This window comes from Haliaeetus leucocephalus, unplaced genomic scaffold (assembly GCF_000737465.1).
Source record: "Haliaeetus leucocephalus isolate CR32 unplaced genomic scaffold, Haliaeetus_leucocephalus-4.0 Scaffold328, whole genome shotgun sequence".
NCBI lineage: Eukaryota > Metazoa > Chordata > Aves > Accipitriformes > Accipitridae > Haliaeetus > Haliaeetus leucocephalus.
The window spans coordinates 2109282-2126084 of NW_010972764.1; the positions used below are offsets into that span (position 1 = coordinate 2109282).

Here is a 16803-nt window from a genome sequence, read left to right on the forward strand (position 1 = left end):
AAGAACACACTCCTGCCATAGCAACAACTAAGTATTTATAACTGTATGCCACCCAGTTAAGTTGTTGGGTTTTTTCCCTAAAAAACCCACATACATTCATGTTAAAGAGAATAAAAGATCGTAGTTGAAGAATAGGAACTAAATTTCAGCTAGGTCCTAAATTATCAGACTCTGACATACAGGTCCAATATTTCTAAGTTGTATCCAAACATGAAGCCCCGTTGAAATCTGAATGAGTTTCCCTGTTTGCCCACAGATCACATAAATAATATTTTGAAGATGGATGTTGACAGATCACTTATCTCAGTGCAAAATCAATACGCTGGGAGTTCCTTCTGCATTTGAAGGCAGATTTAGGCAGAGCAGCCCAGCATCTCTTATCAGATATAGAGATGAAGGAAGGAGGTATGCCGTCGAAACTTGTTAATGTGTTTTTCAGTATAGGAGAGCAAAAAGTGTCTGGAATTATGCTGTACTATTTTTCAGACCAAAGGAGATTACAAAAGGCATTCCATAGCATCAGTTTAAAAACAAAATTTCTGGCTGAGATTTTGATCAACTTGAGCCCAGAATGAACTTCCAAAGATATGTGGAATCTGTAGCATCAGTTTGATGGGTTAAAATAATGCTTTTACCAGAAATGCTGAAGAAGCATTAAACTTCAGAGTGCTATTTGAATACCACTGCTATAATTAATACAGTACGACCTTGTATAAACCTTATAAATTTGTTCATGAATATGCAGAGTGGGAGTAAGTGCACTGTGAAGAAAAAGTGGGGTGCTTAAGTATCTGACACAGCTACACATTTAATTCTGTTGGTACCTTTCCCTCGAGTATCTTCTGAATAAAAATATTACAGCAGCAATCAGAGGACACTGATCTATTCATACTAAAATCTCCCTCCCCCCCCCGAATCTTAACATTAGGTTTCAGCTACACTTCTGAACGATCGCAGCATTCAGCAAGGAACAATCTCTCTCATACCTTGCAGAAATTTGCCTCCGAAACTTTATGCTGAACTGGGATGCAATCATTGCAGCCTCTCAGACTGGTTTCTGACTTTTTTCTAGACTGGACCTTTCAGCTTCTTTGAAAAGGTGAAATACATTTTCCACTGCAGACTGGCTCTTACTCCTCTGTGATTCTTCCCATTTTGGTTTGTGGTTGAAAGACTAGGAATATGGCCGTGAACATTTACACCTGAGCTAGTGAAAGTTTTAGCCTTTTTAAAAATACATTTTGCATAGTTCATGCCCATGAAAGCAGCCTGCCTGAAAGTTTTGAATTAGGGTGCCTGAAATTTGACACTTAAACTCATTATCAACAACATCAAAACTACAAATGATTTTCAGAGCTGGTAATTCAGTGACAGTCTAGAAACACTCAAAGCCTCTAAAAACCAGGCTCCTATATAAACACCTACTCCTTGATTAAAATGCCCGCCATTAGGTAAATGCTACTTAGACGTTACTCCTTTCTATCTTGTTTTAAAAGACAAGAAACTGCAGTTTAGCTCATTTTCCCTCCTGTGAATTATGTTCCCGTATGGTACTCTGGGTGGCATTATCAAACTTACTAAAGACAGTTTTTCAAAATTCATCGTGTACAAGTAATATAGAACTTCTGAGCTAATGCATTTAAAAGTAAGCAATACGTTATTCAGCTTTAGCCTGGAAAGACAAGATGTAGAAGCTGTTATCAAGATACCTTCATTTATATTAAATGGGAAATTATCTGGCAGTCATTTGTACGGTACATGTCATGAATCCGTTTCGGTTTCTTCAAAATAATGGAGAGTTGACATTAGCCCTCAGTTCCACCACAGCCTGTCGTTGCTGGGACCAAGAAGCATAAATGATATAATTCTAATAAGAATTTAAGCTTTAGTGAAAAGGGATTGAACTTCACAAAATGAGACACTAAAGCTAAGCTTTTCCTTAGCTTCTTGACAAGGCTTTCCTCCGCACTTACTTCCAACTCCAGGTCCTAGAGAAATTCCCAAGCTGAGAAGAGCTCTCAGCAGAGCGTGGGTTTGTTTAACAATGGACACACCAGTATAGCCAGTATAACTCTGGAGTTTAAGAACGCTCTAACTTGATTCAACATCCTAGTTGTGGCCAAGTGAAGTTTAACACATGGTATGCAACTTTGTAAAGTATGTAATATATAACATGTGTTTCACCACAACACGGTCATAGAATGTAGCTAGATAATTGGCATCAAATCTGCTGATCTGATGGTCCTCGGATGTTAATTACGCCAGCTTTGTAATTTTAATAGCTCAAAATGCTTTAAAAAGACAAGAACAGTGATGATCACCCCTTTCTCCAACATAAGACTGTATCTGAAGAGGCTAAGAGGAGGAAAAATTGCAGGCTTGGATTTGGACAGCTTCCCCTCTACAAATGGAGAACCCTGCCCCAGTATCCCTCCAGGTAGTTGTGTCTCTGCCACGGCTCTTGCTTGCCGGACTGCCTGTAGTAAAAGTCCGTCCCTTGAGTAGGCTGCCAGGGGAAATACACAGTTAATGTGAATTTTGTCCTGACTTTGGATTCTGACAAGCCTGGGCTTTCTGGTACCTGATGCACAAGACTGCCAGGTCAGCCTGAGGAGAGCTCCTGGGCTCTGGAAAAAGCAAGAGAAATACTGAGATGGGTTGGCACGTCCAACATCTCTGTATCCACTAGAGCATACGCAGGGATGGACAAAATGTGACTGTTCTCTTGATAGGAGGAGAATCCTAAAATCAGCAGCAAAGGTCCTGGACCTACTGTAAGAAACCAGCTCCATTTATACCCCACTGAAGATATTCAGAGCTTGCACCAGTCAGTAAAGACAGAAACATATTTTAGCTTCAATAATCAGCCCTTTTATATCTGTATGTATACACACATAAACACGCACATACACATGCACATACGTACATGTATCAGTTCAGTTTCTTAAGAAACATGTTTCACACATCTATAAGAAAGTTTCTTCATATATATGCATGTTTCTTTAGAAACTAAACAGATGATGAATAATACAGTCTGTGCTATTTATTTTATGCTGCTCCCTCATCTTCTTTTGCCAGTATGCAGCAGAACATTATATTCAAAACTGATTACAGAAGTTCCTAAGAATACGAATCAATAGATGTTGGCTGCTTAGAAGAGAACTGGAGGAGAAATAAGATGGTGGAATAAATGCATTAGCTGTAAATGTCTGTGAAGCAGATCATTCATCCACAAAACAGTTAAAAACACTTGATATTCAGGCTTCACAGTTAACACAAATTGTTTTAACAAGGTAATTTTGTCCTTCCATGAGTTGATCTATCCAGAAAAAAACTGCTGGGTCAGTTACATTCAGTTCATGTTTTAAAAGCACTTTTCCCCTTTGCTTTTCTACTCTTAGAGCTTCCTACGTATTTTTTTTCAATTGAAAAATTATTCATGGTATTTTGTGAAAGGTTTGACAAGCACGAAAGTATGAAGTATGAAAATTTGAAAGGTGTGGGGCTTTATAAACAAAATCTACTTGAATTACTCTCCCATAGAATTTCTAATCAACTAATGGGGGGGGGATATAAATATTTTAATAGATCTTTGATTTTCACAATTGCCCCTGTACCCTCAGTTTACGATGAAAAATTAAATGGAACACGGAGAAAAGAAAAAGACAGCATTTTTATGATTGTGCATCTAAAACCAGATCAGAATCTTAAAACAGTAAATTCTTAAAATTCTTTTAAGTCCTCAGATGAGATTCTATTAACTGAAATTCATCGGAGAAACCCCAAGGTTCCAGACTGTACATCAGGACAAAAACTCTTGAAAAGATTTTTGTCTGGGATTCTTTCAGACAGTCTTTGTCGTGGACAGAGATCTACTTTTGTGTTAAGTAAGCTTGACGCTTCAGGTTAAGACAACATTATGCAATATGTCTCCTGTTGATTTTTAAATTTCAGATTAGGGATTATAAACACCCCCTATAAACAACTGGGATTCCAAATTCAGTTTTCACCTGACTTTCCCTAGTGAGTCTAAATGAATCAGTAACTATAAACCAAAGATACAGTATTTCTCTAACCCAAATAAAGCAGTCACAGCTGAAATCTGAAAGGAAGAAAGAAGTCAAACTTTCACAGAACCTACCGAGGTAAGGTACTGGTATCTCAGTGGGGAGGCAAATAAATTGGGTGATTACTCTTAACACATGTCACACTGAGGTCTGGCAATTTATGAAAGATTAAGATTAAATTTACAAGTGATAGGTATAACAATGTATTTAGAGCTTTGAAATATCTAAACCATTTCAAAGTATTCAAGTTATGTAAAATTAATTAGTACAATATTGTATTAAAGCTATTTTCTTTTTTCTAATCACAAAAGTATGCAAAGTGCATTTCGTAAATAATGTCTTTAAGGAAAAAAGAAAACAGGAAAAGAAGGTCTGATGTTGCTGCTGTCTTTAATATGATTTCATACTGATTTCAGCTGGATTACTGTGTGACTAGAGTTGCAGACTTAAGAACTTGGTTAAGAATGATAATGAATAAGCAGACAAGAGTACTAAAAATTGTAGTTAACAAGCAACTTTTTAATTGAAAAAGCATAAGAAACTCTCATCAAGAAACTGAGAAAAGGGAAGATCAGCAGAAAGAATAATAATTCAAATACTAGAGTGAAAAAACACAAAGATCTGACTATTCCTATATAATGGCCATTGCAAACTACTTAATAGTATTGTATACGGGATGGATTCTACTACAGCACCTCTCAGATATTATTTAAAGTTTTCAGCAGTGAATGCATCAGAAAACCAAAGGCATGGAAGACTGACTGCCCTCCCACCCCAAATCCCCCTGGCATATTTGCTAGCATTAAACCTTACATAATACAACCTGATGTCCCTAAATCTGTCAACATTACAGATTCAGAAACATTTGTCAAGTATTCTGAACTACTTTTCCTGTGATACTGAGCATCATCACTGATAATCCTGACAGAAATGAATTTTAACCAGTGCCCCTTCAAAAACCAGCTCTTGCAACAGGAGAAAAAGAAAACAGCAGAGGACAACCAAACCAAAGTCTTAGAAGAAATTCTCCCATGGAAGATGACAACGGACTTTCCATTTACCAGGTGAACACAGCACTACCTTAGCCAGCAACCACATCACATCTTCTTGATTTACATCACCTCCCTTGTCAGTGAGATCTTGAAATGGAAATACAAGGCTTGTAACTAGTCACAAGTGGCAAGTGTTGAGAGCTGTTCAGTTTATTGGGGGTGGTGGGTATTTAAGGAACGCTGGCTAAGGTACTACCGGCACAGAGCACGCGCTACTCCGGTCATCGCCACTCTCCAAGCTCTTCTTTCTGATTTTCGCTGTTTCCTCCAGCCTACAGACCCATCACCTTACGTGAATTCAACACAAGAATCCAGTTACCGTCTCAGAGGTCAACTTACACTTTTCTCTCTTGCACAAACACAAACTTGACGTTTTGTTCAGAGTGAGAGATTTTCAACAGCGACTGGGGAAAGGTAAGCAAGCAAGTTCCCGCCGGTGTGAAGCAAAAGTAAGTTCAACCCTCTCCAAATGTTCTGGCTCCGCCAAAGACCATCCACACAGACTAAGTGGGATGAAATTAGCTACGGAAGATGGATGAAGGCCAAATAAATACCTAAAGCTGTTAGAGAGGACAGAAAGATGCATCTGGGAAATAGGGAGGGTTTGATATCAGAAAGATATTAAAAAGCCATACTATGGTTGAAGGGCCTGGGTTTAGGAGGAAGACCAACCTGCTCAGGACAGCCGTTTGAGCTGCTGCTACAGCTACCTGGGAACGATTCAAGAGTTATAATATGCACAGTCTTTTGCAGGCAGATATGAGCTTATTTTGCAGGAGCTGACCAGAAGCCATTCTGCTATGACAGCATACCATCAAGCACTCGGTAGTAAGCCTTGCTGCAAAGCAGTGTGTATTAGATTAGGCAACGTACCATTCTCATGTGGCCCCAAGTCCTCAGGCTGACCCAGAGTGCAGGCTACAGTAAGCTCACATCTGTTTGCAAATGGGCATGCACATACCCTCACACACAAAAAAAAGAAAAAAAAGACAGAAAAAAAGAAAAAAGAAAGATTTCAAGACCAATGTGCAACAAATCCATCAACTATGAGGTAGGAAGAACTGAGGTTTGCAGGATCAGGGATGGACACCAGTCCCTGAGAAGCAGTTGGGAAGAATTAACAGGCAGACAGAGCTTATGGAGTGGGGAGACAAACACTGGACATGCCCGTTCAGAGAAGGGGCACTGTGAAGCCCCAAATTTATAATGGACAGCAGCTCTTTAACTGAGACAGGTTAAACGTCGGAAGTGTGAGACATATAACATGGTACAGGTCTTTAAGGAATGACTTCTGTCACAGTGATTTGAGTAACTTTTTTTCTAGCCATTTGAACGCAATGCAACACAATTATACGACCAAACTCTTTTCAAAATCAATACAACTCAGGTACAAATGCCTAGCTTCAGTCACATATCCCAACATAGCTGGTATTCACATATACATACCTGCATTTAATTCCAATACAAGTATACTTGCAACATGGATGTAATTACCTTCTACCTTTCATTCTCTTCCGATTACATATAAACAGTCAATAATAATTACAACTTTTTCCCTTAAACTTTTCAAATATTACTTCTGAAAGGGAGACATTTCATTTGATGAAACAACACAAAGACAAAAAGGGGCCTGCTATAGATATGTAAACAATACTGCTATTTTACTTTGCTTCCTATCAATGTTTTTCTATTTAGCTCGTTGATGGACATCTGCTTTGGGTGCAGCATACAACACAGAAAGTATTACCGATACATACTATTCACCTAACAATTTTCCTGTGATGTATGTAAAAATATAACTAATCAATTTTCATGTCTCTGAGATAGATTACAGATCTCCAATATATAAGGAGAAAAAAAAAATCAATGCTTAAAAGAACTTGCCTAATAAGTTAAAGTATTTCAACAAAATGATATGGATTGGAATTCAGAAATTGCTATGACTTAATCCTTTTGTAAGGTTTTGTCAGAACTGAAACTCCTCTTACTCATCCTATTTTCATTCTCACATCTACAGTGATTTTTACAGATCATATTGCACATATTTATATAAGTACACCTTGGTGTTGCATATACAAGTTTGGCATACAAATATAAACATAAATAAGTATCATACTTGCTAAGGATCTGTTTAAGTATTCTAGTTGCACAATGTTAAATTGGTTGGTCTCTTATTGAAATCCATTTCTCATCTTCACAGAGCAGAAAAAATCTACTTTATATATTTATTGTAACTCCAGGAATGGCATCTGCAACCCGTAAGGCACGTTACTTTTTGTGAGCATCTTCATTCCTTTTTGTGCTGATTAAATTGGGTATAATAGTGAGACTATATTGACTTCATTTAAGCAACTAGGGAAATAGGACAAATCTACAAGGAGAAAAACATCTGTAATATTCAAGCTTGAATCAGAAGACTGGTCAAAGCTGCTAAGAAAAGAAAAATAGAAAACCCACAGCAGCGCTTGTAGAGATTGTTTTTTGAATGGCCTGAGGCTTGTTTTCTAATTAATTTCCAACTTTAAGTTTACAGCACTGAAAGTCATTGTCTTTGCTGACACACACACTAATTATTTACTTTACAGATGCCTAAGCATGAGAAATACCAATTCAAGCCAAAGCGAGATGACTGAGGAAAAGCAAAGGTTTTGCAGTACTCACCTTAGGCACCCAGTGGCATTGCGCAGCACCTGCGATGAATGGAGTTGTATTTTATGATCATCCTGGAGCGGAGAGTTTTCCCATCCAGAGTGAGGGATGATCACTGCATTGGTCAACACTGCGAGGGCATCCTGGATGATTGGCATTTTCAGTGCATCACAGGAGGATAGATTCCAGAGAACTCCTACAAAAAAACCAAATTACTAATAATTAACACTTCTGCAAAAAAGATTGAAGAGTTTTCGTTTTTAAAAAAACACCACCACACTTCATAGCATTGGTGTGCTTAATAAGGCTGTTTCTGTCAAGAAAAAAAAGACTACGTTGAGCATGGGCCTGAATGATACCTGCACATTTTTGCAGCGAGAATACAGCTTTGGATACACAACAAGTAATCATGGCAACATTGGAAATTTCTCAGAGCTAACCCTAAAAACTGAGCAGCTGGTTATGCTCTAGGCCTATTTAGGCTGTGAACCACATGTGGAATGAAAGAGTATTACATGTCTTTTTTTAGGGCTTGGACTTCAGATGCCTTCCTTCTAAATAAAATTAATAAAAACCAAGGGCAGAACATAGGTTCTGATTTACATTAAGACTACCACTCTTGATGGATACTCATTGAGAAAACAAACCCCCAACCCCGTGATCTTCAATGTAATGAAAGTAACTGTCTAGGTTAGTTCGTACTATAAGCAAAAAGACTTCCTTCACAACCTGATACAGTAGTATGGTATTATCCTGGCCTTTAACAAGTCATTTTTTATTTTGTAAATATTTTACCATACAAAGTGACAGAATACTGCTGATTTTGCACAGAAACAACAAGCTTAATGGTGCAACTCACAAGGAGATTTACTGGAATTTAAAAAAAACCAAACCCTTCTGTTAAAATTCACAATGTGCCAAAGAAAAGGAAGAGCAATCAAGAGCCAAGCTTTCGGAGCACGGCCGCAAGGATCAGGACCGCTGCAGATGTGCCCCCCAGAAAGCGGGCAGGCAGCTGCTGGGGGCAGAACAGACCCTGCTTTTCGTTCCCTTGTATATTGGCTGGAAAAGCGTGTTTGATTTTTGTGCCGCGCTGAGAGCCTGCTGCTGCTGGGCACCGACTAGTGCTGGGGGAAGCCGGAGGGCAATACGCTGCTCTGGAGGAGCAGTGGGCTTTATTTTAGCCCAGTGTCCTCCGAGGAGCAGCTAGAAGAGCAAGGCTGCCTCTTTCTCTTCTTCCCAACATACGTCCTCTTCTCCGGAGTCCGACCCCACTCCTTCGTCCTTCCCTTCCTGCAGCGATGGCAGCCTGGCCCCCCACCCAACTCTGCGCGGCAGAATTGAGTTTTGCCTTTATGGCTATCAAGTCTTGAACCAACACAGAGAAAGATTGTCATCATCGTACACACGAGGTTACAGACAGGAACACGACACTATGAAAACCCAAAGCGAGGGGTGGTGGGAGGAAACAGCTAAAGACCTTACGAACGTCTACTCAGACATTTACAAGTATGAGCAGCAAGAACACCTCTTGCTCAAGGCTTTCTTTAGCATTCTGTGATTTGAAGGAGAGGTGTAATTAACAGGAATCAACCTACATTTTTAGGTTTCCCTTTCAAGTTAATTACCTCTGTGGGGAGACTGTTTCAGTTATACAATTTCATGTTTTAATTATTTTATACGGAACTGTACGCAATGACAGTTATGCAGCTTAATGTAAAAAGTTTGCTTAGCATACTAATACCCCCCCAAACTTAAAATGATCTGTATGTGGTAAACAGGCAGAAACTGTCAGACTTTAGCTACAGACTGAAAAACAAAACAAAACAAAACAAAAAAGCAGAAATAAGAATACTGTTCATTTTTTAATTTAAGAATTGCTGCTTTAAAGGGAAAAGAGTCTTTGTCTGAATTCTGTTCTCAATGCCTTTCTGAAAAGTAATACCATATTTAAAGGAATAAAGATATCCATACTCGCTTTTCTATGACGTATTCTTGGTAAGCTTTATTGGCACATCTACTATTCCTGAAATACCTAGCATTTTGCTGGTTTTAGTCAGTACAAACAACAATGTGGTTGCCTTTTTTTTACTTTATCTAGACAGGTGTAAAGGATGTGCATGGTATAGAAGTAGAGAATCAGAATGCAAATCTTTCCCCCTTCAAGGTCCAATTTAGTTCTTAGGCAAGACAATGTGTTGCCTCTTTGTGAAGAAGTCCTATTTTGGAATAGTGCTTTGATGGCAACAAAGCAGTGCTTTGGGCTGCAAGAACTAGTCATAAACTGGAAAAGCAGAAAAAAAATACATAAGAGCCCTGTCTAGCAAAATGCTTAAATGTGTGTATGTCTCCGCTATTTTCTATTCACTCTAGGTTCTTGCTAATTAAAAGTAAACTCACATAAGCATGATGATAAGTTGGTATTCAGCAATAGCTGAGATGCCCGGAACTACTCCTTAAGCCCTTTTTCTCTATTTAAAACCCGCTTGACACTGCCCACGAGCTTTTGCTCCATAAACTGCTACAGTAACAGGTAAGCTCCAAATCCAAATAAAAACCTACATATTCACCCAAGAGCCAAAAAGTAGGGTCTGGTTTCACTAACTGGAAATTAAACCTTCACAGTAAGAGGATGAAGGGCTCACCAGACTAAATTAGCTGTCCTGCCTTCTCCTAAAATGATTGTAAGTCAAGGCAGAATCAAGCAAAACAGTGCTGCCTGGTAAGCCTGACACTGCCTTCGAAGTTTGTGCACCACACACACCATTTTAAGGAGTAAGATAATCTTCTTCTACCCTAGAACAATGTGTTTTATCTAGTTTTAAGTCTTTGAATACTACCAACCACATTAATGAAAAAAACAATTTTATTCTGACAAGTTATAATTTATTCTCACAAGCAGTAGAGTGCTACTTGCTGAGGTTGGCATTTTAAGTGCCTCCTTGTACCCTTCCTTAATTAAGGATTTGCAGTTACGAAAGGGCACTGGCAATTCTCTTCCCATTACTTTTGCTGAGGATGACCTGGAGCTAGATTTATGTCGGGTCTATGAAGATGATCCATTGCCTTGACTTTGCAAGGGAAAGTGATAAAAAAATAAATCTACCTGAGGCACCTTCCATTATGGAGCTACCTCTTCTCCATATGACTCTGAACATATTTTTCAAGCACATATGCGTTACATGCCCTTTAAGACTATAGTAAGGACTGGGTCACTGAGATAATTTGCCACCCTACTCTAAAAGCCCTGACTGAACCGGGTTTCCGAGCACAATAAGCAAGTCTGGAATAGCCTGAGAGGTGCCTCACCTGCCGCCCAAATCTTTAGGTTATGTTGGATGCTTCTCAGAAAGAGAAAAATAGCTACACCAGACTGATCATGTCTATTTGCAGGTTGAAGTTTTTCACCCTTACATATAACAAACTGAAGTGCGTGGAAAAACTATCTTGCAATCTCATTTTGAGTTTAAAACTAAGGAAAAACTGGTATTGAAAGCATCCAGCTGCTTCCAGTTGGAAGATGGATTTTGGGTCCGAGTACCAATTACCAGACCTGCAGACATCAGATGCCAAATAAATTATATGGTAAAAGGACTGTAAGAAAATAAACATTACTGGGAGAAACAAGACTTCGATTCTTCTCAATTTGGTATGTTTAAGTCAACCTTAAATTTATACTAAGATTTTGCTTATTTAATCTTCTTTGTAAAAATAAAAATCTGAAAGTCTTCCAACTCGTCTAGGTTTTTCTCTTCCATCTTAATTTAATAGTTTGGTCATGGACTGATGCAGAATGCCATTTGGTAGTGCTGGGAAGCGCACCCCAGGAAGAGCAAACACGGCGTTGGCAGGCTTTTTTGTTTATATGCTGAAGGCACACGGGTACTACAGGGAGTTTCCCTCTTGAACGTGACAATTAAGATTGAAATCTGAGCGCTAAATACCCTGCACAGAAGCCAAGCACAAGGGATCTTTTGCCAGAGTCCTTAGGAAAAGCATCTTCTACCCGAAGCTCTCAAGTGCCAGAAAAGTAATTTGCTGGCTCTCAGGGCAGCTCTGGCACTCGGAGCCCCTGGAATTGCAACGCTGCTCCGCAGAGCTGGATCCGGGCTCCCGATGTATCCCAGCACTTCGCTGAAAAGATGCTGAATACCAGCCACAACACTGCTTAATACAAAGTGCAGTAAGGCTTCGCACCCAGCTCAGCCGTCCAGGTGAGGAATTGGTCTCGGTAACGGACTTTCTGCAGGAAAGAAAAAGTGGCTGATTTGGATTCTGGCACCTGAACAATTCACAGCTCGTAAGACAGCTCCTTAAAAGCATGCTATAAAAATAAGTTTAAAATTGGCATAAGAGAGGAGGAAGTTTCACCAATTTTCTTGAAATAATTTTTTATCTGGTTACTGAATGAATACCCATGCGTACCTTCCTGCAATTCACTTATTTACATGCGCAGAGGTGGTTTTCTATCTGTGTATGAGATGACCCACGAAAAGTGCAAATTGTGAAAGAATGCGTTTCAGTAAAGGTCATAAGCAGGCAGGAGTTTAAGGAACAGTAAGCGAAGCTACAGCCAGATGAATTTTTTTCCCTTTGCAGCCACTCATAGCCTTACAAACCAAAAACTTCCACAGAGAATAAAGATTATTGTTTGGTTGTTTTTTTTAAATTACAAACAAACACAGCTTGATATTGACTACATATAAGTACATGACTACATAAAAACTAAGTAATATAAGCATTTTTTCTGAAAAGCTAACTCTTTCTCAATTGCTGCTCTTTTCATTTCAAAATTACATCTAGGATTTCATTAAAAGAAAGAGGAGGGACCAGCTTTAATAGTGCTTGCAAACAAATTCTGTCCAAATGCTATTGCATTAAATGAAAAAGTCTGTATTCTTCTCACAGGACTGAATTTTGACCTAATGCTGCTTTCTTTCTGCTGTACACTTTAAAATACTGTATAACGGTGGAAGGGAAGAACTGTAAGACAAGAATGTTAGACAGTTTTTAGCTTTACTGTCAGACAGTAGAGGAATTACTAGAAGAGTTGACTTCAGTTACTGTGGAATGACCAGTGGTTCCACCTTAACTTGTTTTCCTAACTGATGAAATTAAACTGGTCCCATAAAACACAGAAACCAGACCAAAAGGAATTCATTCTAAGTGAGAGAAACACAGGAAAAAAAGAAATCAACTGTGTTCAAACAAAATTTCATCCTAGGACATGACTAATGGCAATATCATTCCCAGTTAAATACTTTATCAGAAAAATCTAATATCTAATCTAATATCTAAAATCAAAACCTACATGCAAAATGAAAGGCTCAGTGGATGGTTGCTAAAAAAATAAAAAGAAAAAAAAAGAGGAAACTCTTATTTACTAGCCAAATCTTAAAATTGTTATCTAAGTTAAAGACAGCACTGAAAATAAGATTATCTGGGAGGAAGAAGGGAGGTTGGCCTCTGAACCTAGAAATAAAAAAATAAAATTAGTGGCCACAGTGAAAAAAGTCATTTTGTCACAAAATGAAAATGTTTCAGCACCTCCCACAACATTCATTTTTTAAACAAAAAAATGAAATATTCAGATCTGTTTCTAAACAAAAACTATTTTCAAACTAAAATTTAAGTATTCTGTGTTGCAAATGGCAAACTTTTCAAACTACAGAGTGGTTTTAAACTGCAAGTGTTTTAATACTCCATCATTCGGGCAGGGGCACCAAAATTATATGCCCAGCTGAATTTTTCCAAAGGTTTACTACTTGCTGAAAAAGTTCAATGCAGCTGTTATGTCAAGCCATATGCTGCAACAGATGTAATCTATTTATCACTCCGGATTGCTGTGTTTGATATTTCCTCTTAAACTTCGATTTGACCAAAGTACAAAAAAAAAAAAAAAAAAGAAAAAATGAAAATCATTGATGTAGTATATTAAACGAGCAAACTGTAGAAATCAGTTTCATTGCCATATGAATCAAAACAACTTGAATGAATTTTCCACAGAAGACGCATCTCACTGATCATACAAGGGAAAAACAGTTATTTCCCATTTAGACATGGAAGTTGATGTGGTTCATACGTGGGAGTGATCCCAGTGCCAGAGAGAAAAGGAGCGCAAAAAGAGACAACCATGGGTCTTGTGCTGGGACTGGGTGTGGGAAATTCAGGACAAACGAATGGGAATTTGCCTGGGAAGCAGGCAGAAGCGATGGGAAAATTGCTGAAACCATCACGCTGCTCCCAGCCGAGACCCCGGCACCCGGCGACTTGTTCTGGCTCTCCCCCCCTCAGGCACTGCAGGTTTGTGTTGCTGTTTTATCGGGACGTTCCCTTTTACCTCTAACAGCACTGTGAATGTAACACCTTACAAAATAAATCAGTGCCTCAGCCTGTTGCCAAGATCGCAGGGCAGAAGATTTTAGAAAGCATCTATTTTAAAACCTCTCCGGATTTAACTGGGGGCAGCAGGGCTGAAGCAGTTAATCTGATAATTCGGAAAAAGTTGAGAACGACTCTTCATGAATACAAGAAATCCTATCAGTGGGGTTTCCCATTTTCACAGCCAAAATAGTGACTGCATATTGAGAAAGGGGGCAAAGATTGTTTTATAATTAGACAGTAAATTGTAATAGATTTTCTACTAAATGATTCAGTTGAACTGTCAATATTGTTTGCATAAGTGTTATTTGATAAGACAGCATCACTTCTGAAGCAAAATTACACAATTTACTAAATTACTTTTAGATTTGCCGTTACATGTGAGCTATAAATAGGATGTGTTTCGAATGGCTCTGGAATTTCTTGAAGATGTCGTAGCCTACAGGTTGGAAATCAGCCTCCCAACAGACTATGGGTGTAAGCTGTACAGCCTTTTACCTTCCTGCTTCGCAAGGAAAATGGCTACGAAAATTTGGTGTCTCAGTAAATGATTGCACAATGGGTTCATAGGAAGACTTCATAAAACACCATTATTAATGGTTAATTCCTGCTCTGAATTTATTTGGAAATCACTTCCACATTTCTAGAAATAACAACAACGTTTTCTGTAGGTGATGCTAAAATCTAAGAGGTAATCTTTGCCAGACCGTAGAACTGTACTGTAAAGTACAACGGTGTTCCTCCAAACACGGCTGTGCCTTGTTATAGCACATGTACTGACTGTGAAATGTCAGCTTATTAGCCTGGAGAAGTATAAACAGGTATTTATTTGAGGTTGAGTTGCTAGAAGTTGTGTTGGGGCACTTGGACCTTTAGCTCAATTAGCGACCACTTCTGCAGACCAAGTGGGTTCCTTTGTTTTGCTTTTGCTTGGCTTTGCATAATGGTGTGGCATAAGCTTAATTTTATCAAGGTAGCAGTAACAAGTAGTTCTTCTGCGTTCAACAAATCCTTGGTTTCCTTTTTACCTTATAACAAGATTTAAAATGTAACAGCAAGAAACCATAAGCTATTCTGTGCAAAGTTTGAGCCGTGAGATGAAATACATGTTTTTACTGCAATCTGAGCCTTCCAGATTTGACGGAGTTTGGCATTTTATATGAAATTCTCACTGGCTCACAAAACTCAGGGCAGAGGTTGAAGCATACCCTGATTAAAGTATCTCGAGCAATGGGAGGGAGTAAAACTATTATGTAACCTTTGGGAACTGAAAAGGCTTTTCTACTTGAAGAAAGAAATACTGAAGAAACTATAACACGTAATTCCTTCTTCAGCCTTTGGCTTCAATCCAGAGTAAAGAGATACGAATTTTCAGCACACACAGAATTTTGTTCATGTTGAAAACAACTGTTATTTAAAACACCTAATTAGAAATAAATTAGTACAAAAGATTTAATCAACTTTTAAAATTGATTGTGGTAGGATATTGTACTTACAATTATATCCACTTCAAGAAAGAGTAGGAAAGATTTATTAGAGCTACTACCCTTCAAATCTCCCTTTTGAATGAAAAGCATTTAAAACATACAAGCAAATTTTAGTGCCTAAGGAAGTTGATTTGAAAATTGTGAATCTTATCCTAAATCTATTATTTAAAAAACAATTAAGTTTAATGTCTATAAGTCACCTGCCTCTGTGCTTGGTAAGTTCCTTGAAGCACTTGTTTAAAGTTCTCACAGAGAATTTGCTTATCTGCAGAGGAGAAACTAAGCAAGAAATGAATGAACATCTTTTCTTGCCAAAATCCAAACAAGCACTTCTGGAAGCTGTGTTTTGTGCTAGCAGTTATCTATCTCCATGCTTCGCCTTCCTAATTTCCTTGCCTTGACAGGACACAGTGATGGGATGTTGGAGGCGGAGGAGAGGTTAATTCACAGAGTTGCATCTTAAGAGGCATTTGTATACTTTCTGCATTTATCCCATGTCACCATTTTCTTTAACTACATAGATTTATGAGCCCCAAATGATATTTGGCAGTCTTATTCTCTTAGCTAAGCATATATTGAATCAGATTTACGTCAACCTTGTAGCAGCAGTATTGCCATGGTTACGCCATCATGACAATTTAAGCGCTGAGATGGCTTTTCACGTTGTCTGTTTGAAAAGTTTGTGATATCCAGGATATGTTACCTGAAACTAAACCTATTATATCTTTATAATCTAATTTTCAGTTAATGTAATGCTGAAATCCTCTCTTTGGTTGCAAAAGCAAACCACTTTACACATTTATCTTCCTACCTATCTTTTTATACTAAATATCAAAAGCTGCTAATTGATTAGGCCTTTCACTGGCCAGGCTTCCTTATACTTGCTTTGCTCCATTACGAAACTTGAATATAATTAAGAAATGGGATATTTAATATGATCAACACTGGAACGACATCTAATACAAACCTGCCAAAAAAGGGATATAATAGAGATTTTAAGAATTACATCAAGGTGAAATACTGTAAGAATGCAACTCATGGAAGATTTTAATTCTTCTTTACTTAAGTCTGTGGGAAAGTCACCTCAGAGTGGGATAAAATAGCCTTCACTCATTTTCAAATCAAATTTCCAAAGAGCAATAGGGTTACAAATAGTTGCCACCTCTA

General features: G+C 38.3%; 1 protein-coding gene across 1 annotated transcript in view; it reads right to left on the reverse strand.

The window, feature by feature from the left end:
• The window catches only part of CTNND2 (catenin (cadherin-associated protein), delta 2), a 538576-nt gene that overhangs the window by 123220 nt on the left and 398553 nt on the right, over positions 1-16803 (reverse strand). The window contains exon 10 of the mRNA XM_010571474.1: positions 7781-7964. Within this exon, the coding sequence (XP_010569776.1) occupies positions 7781-7964 (184 nt within the window). The remainder of the gene's footprint in view (positions 1-7780; positions 7965-16803) is intronic.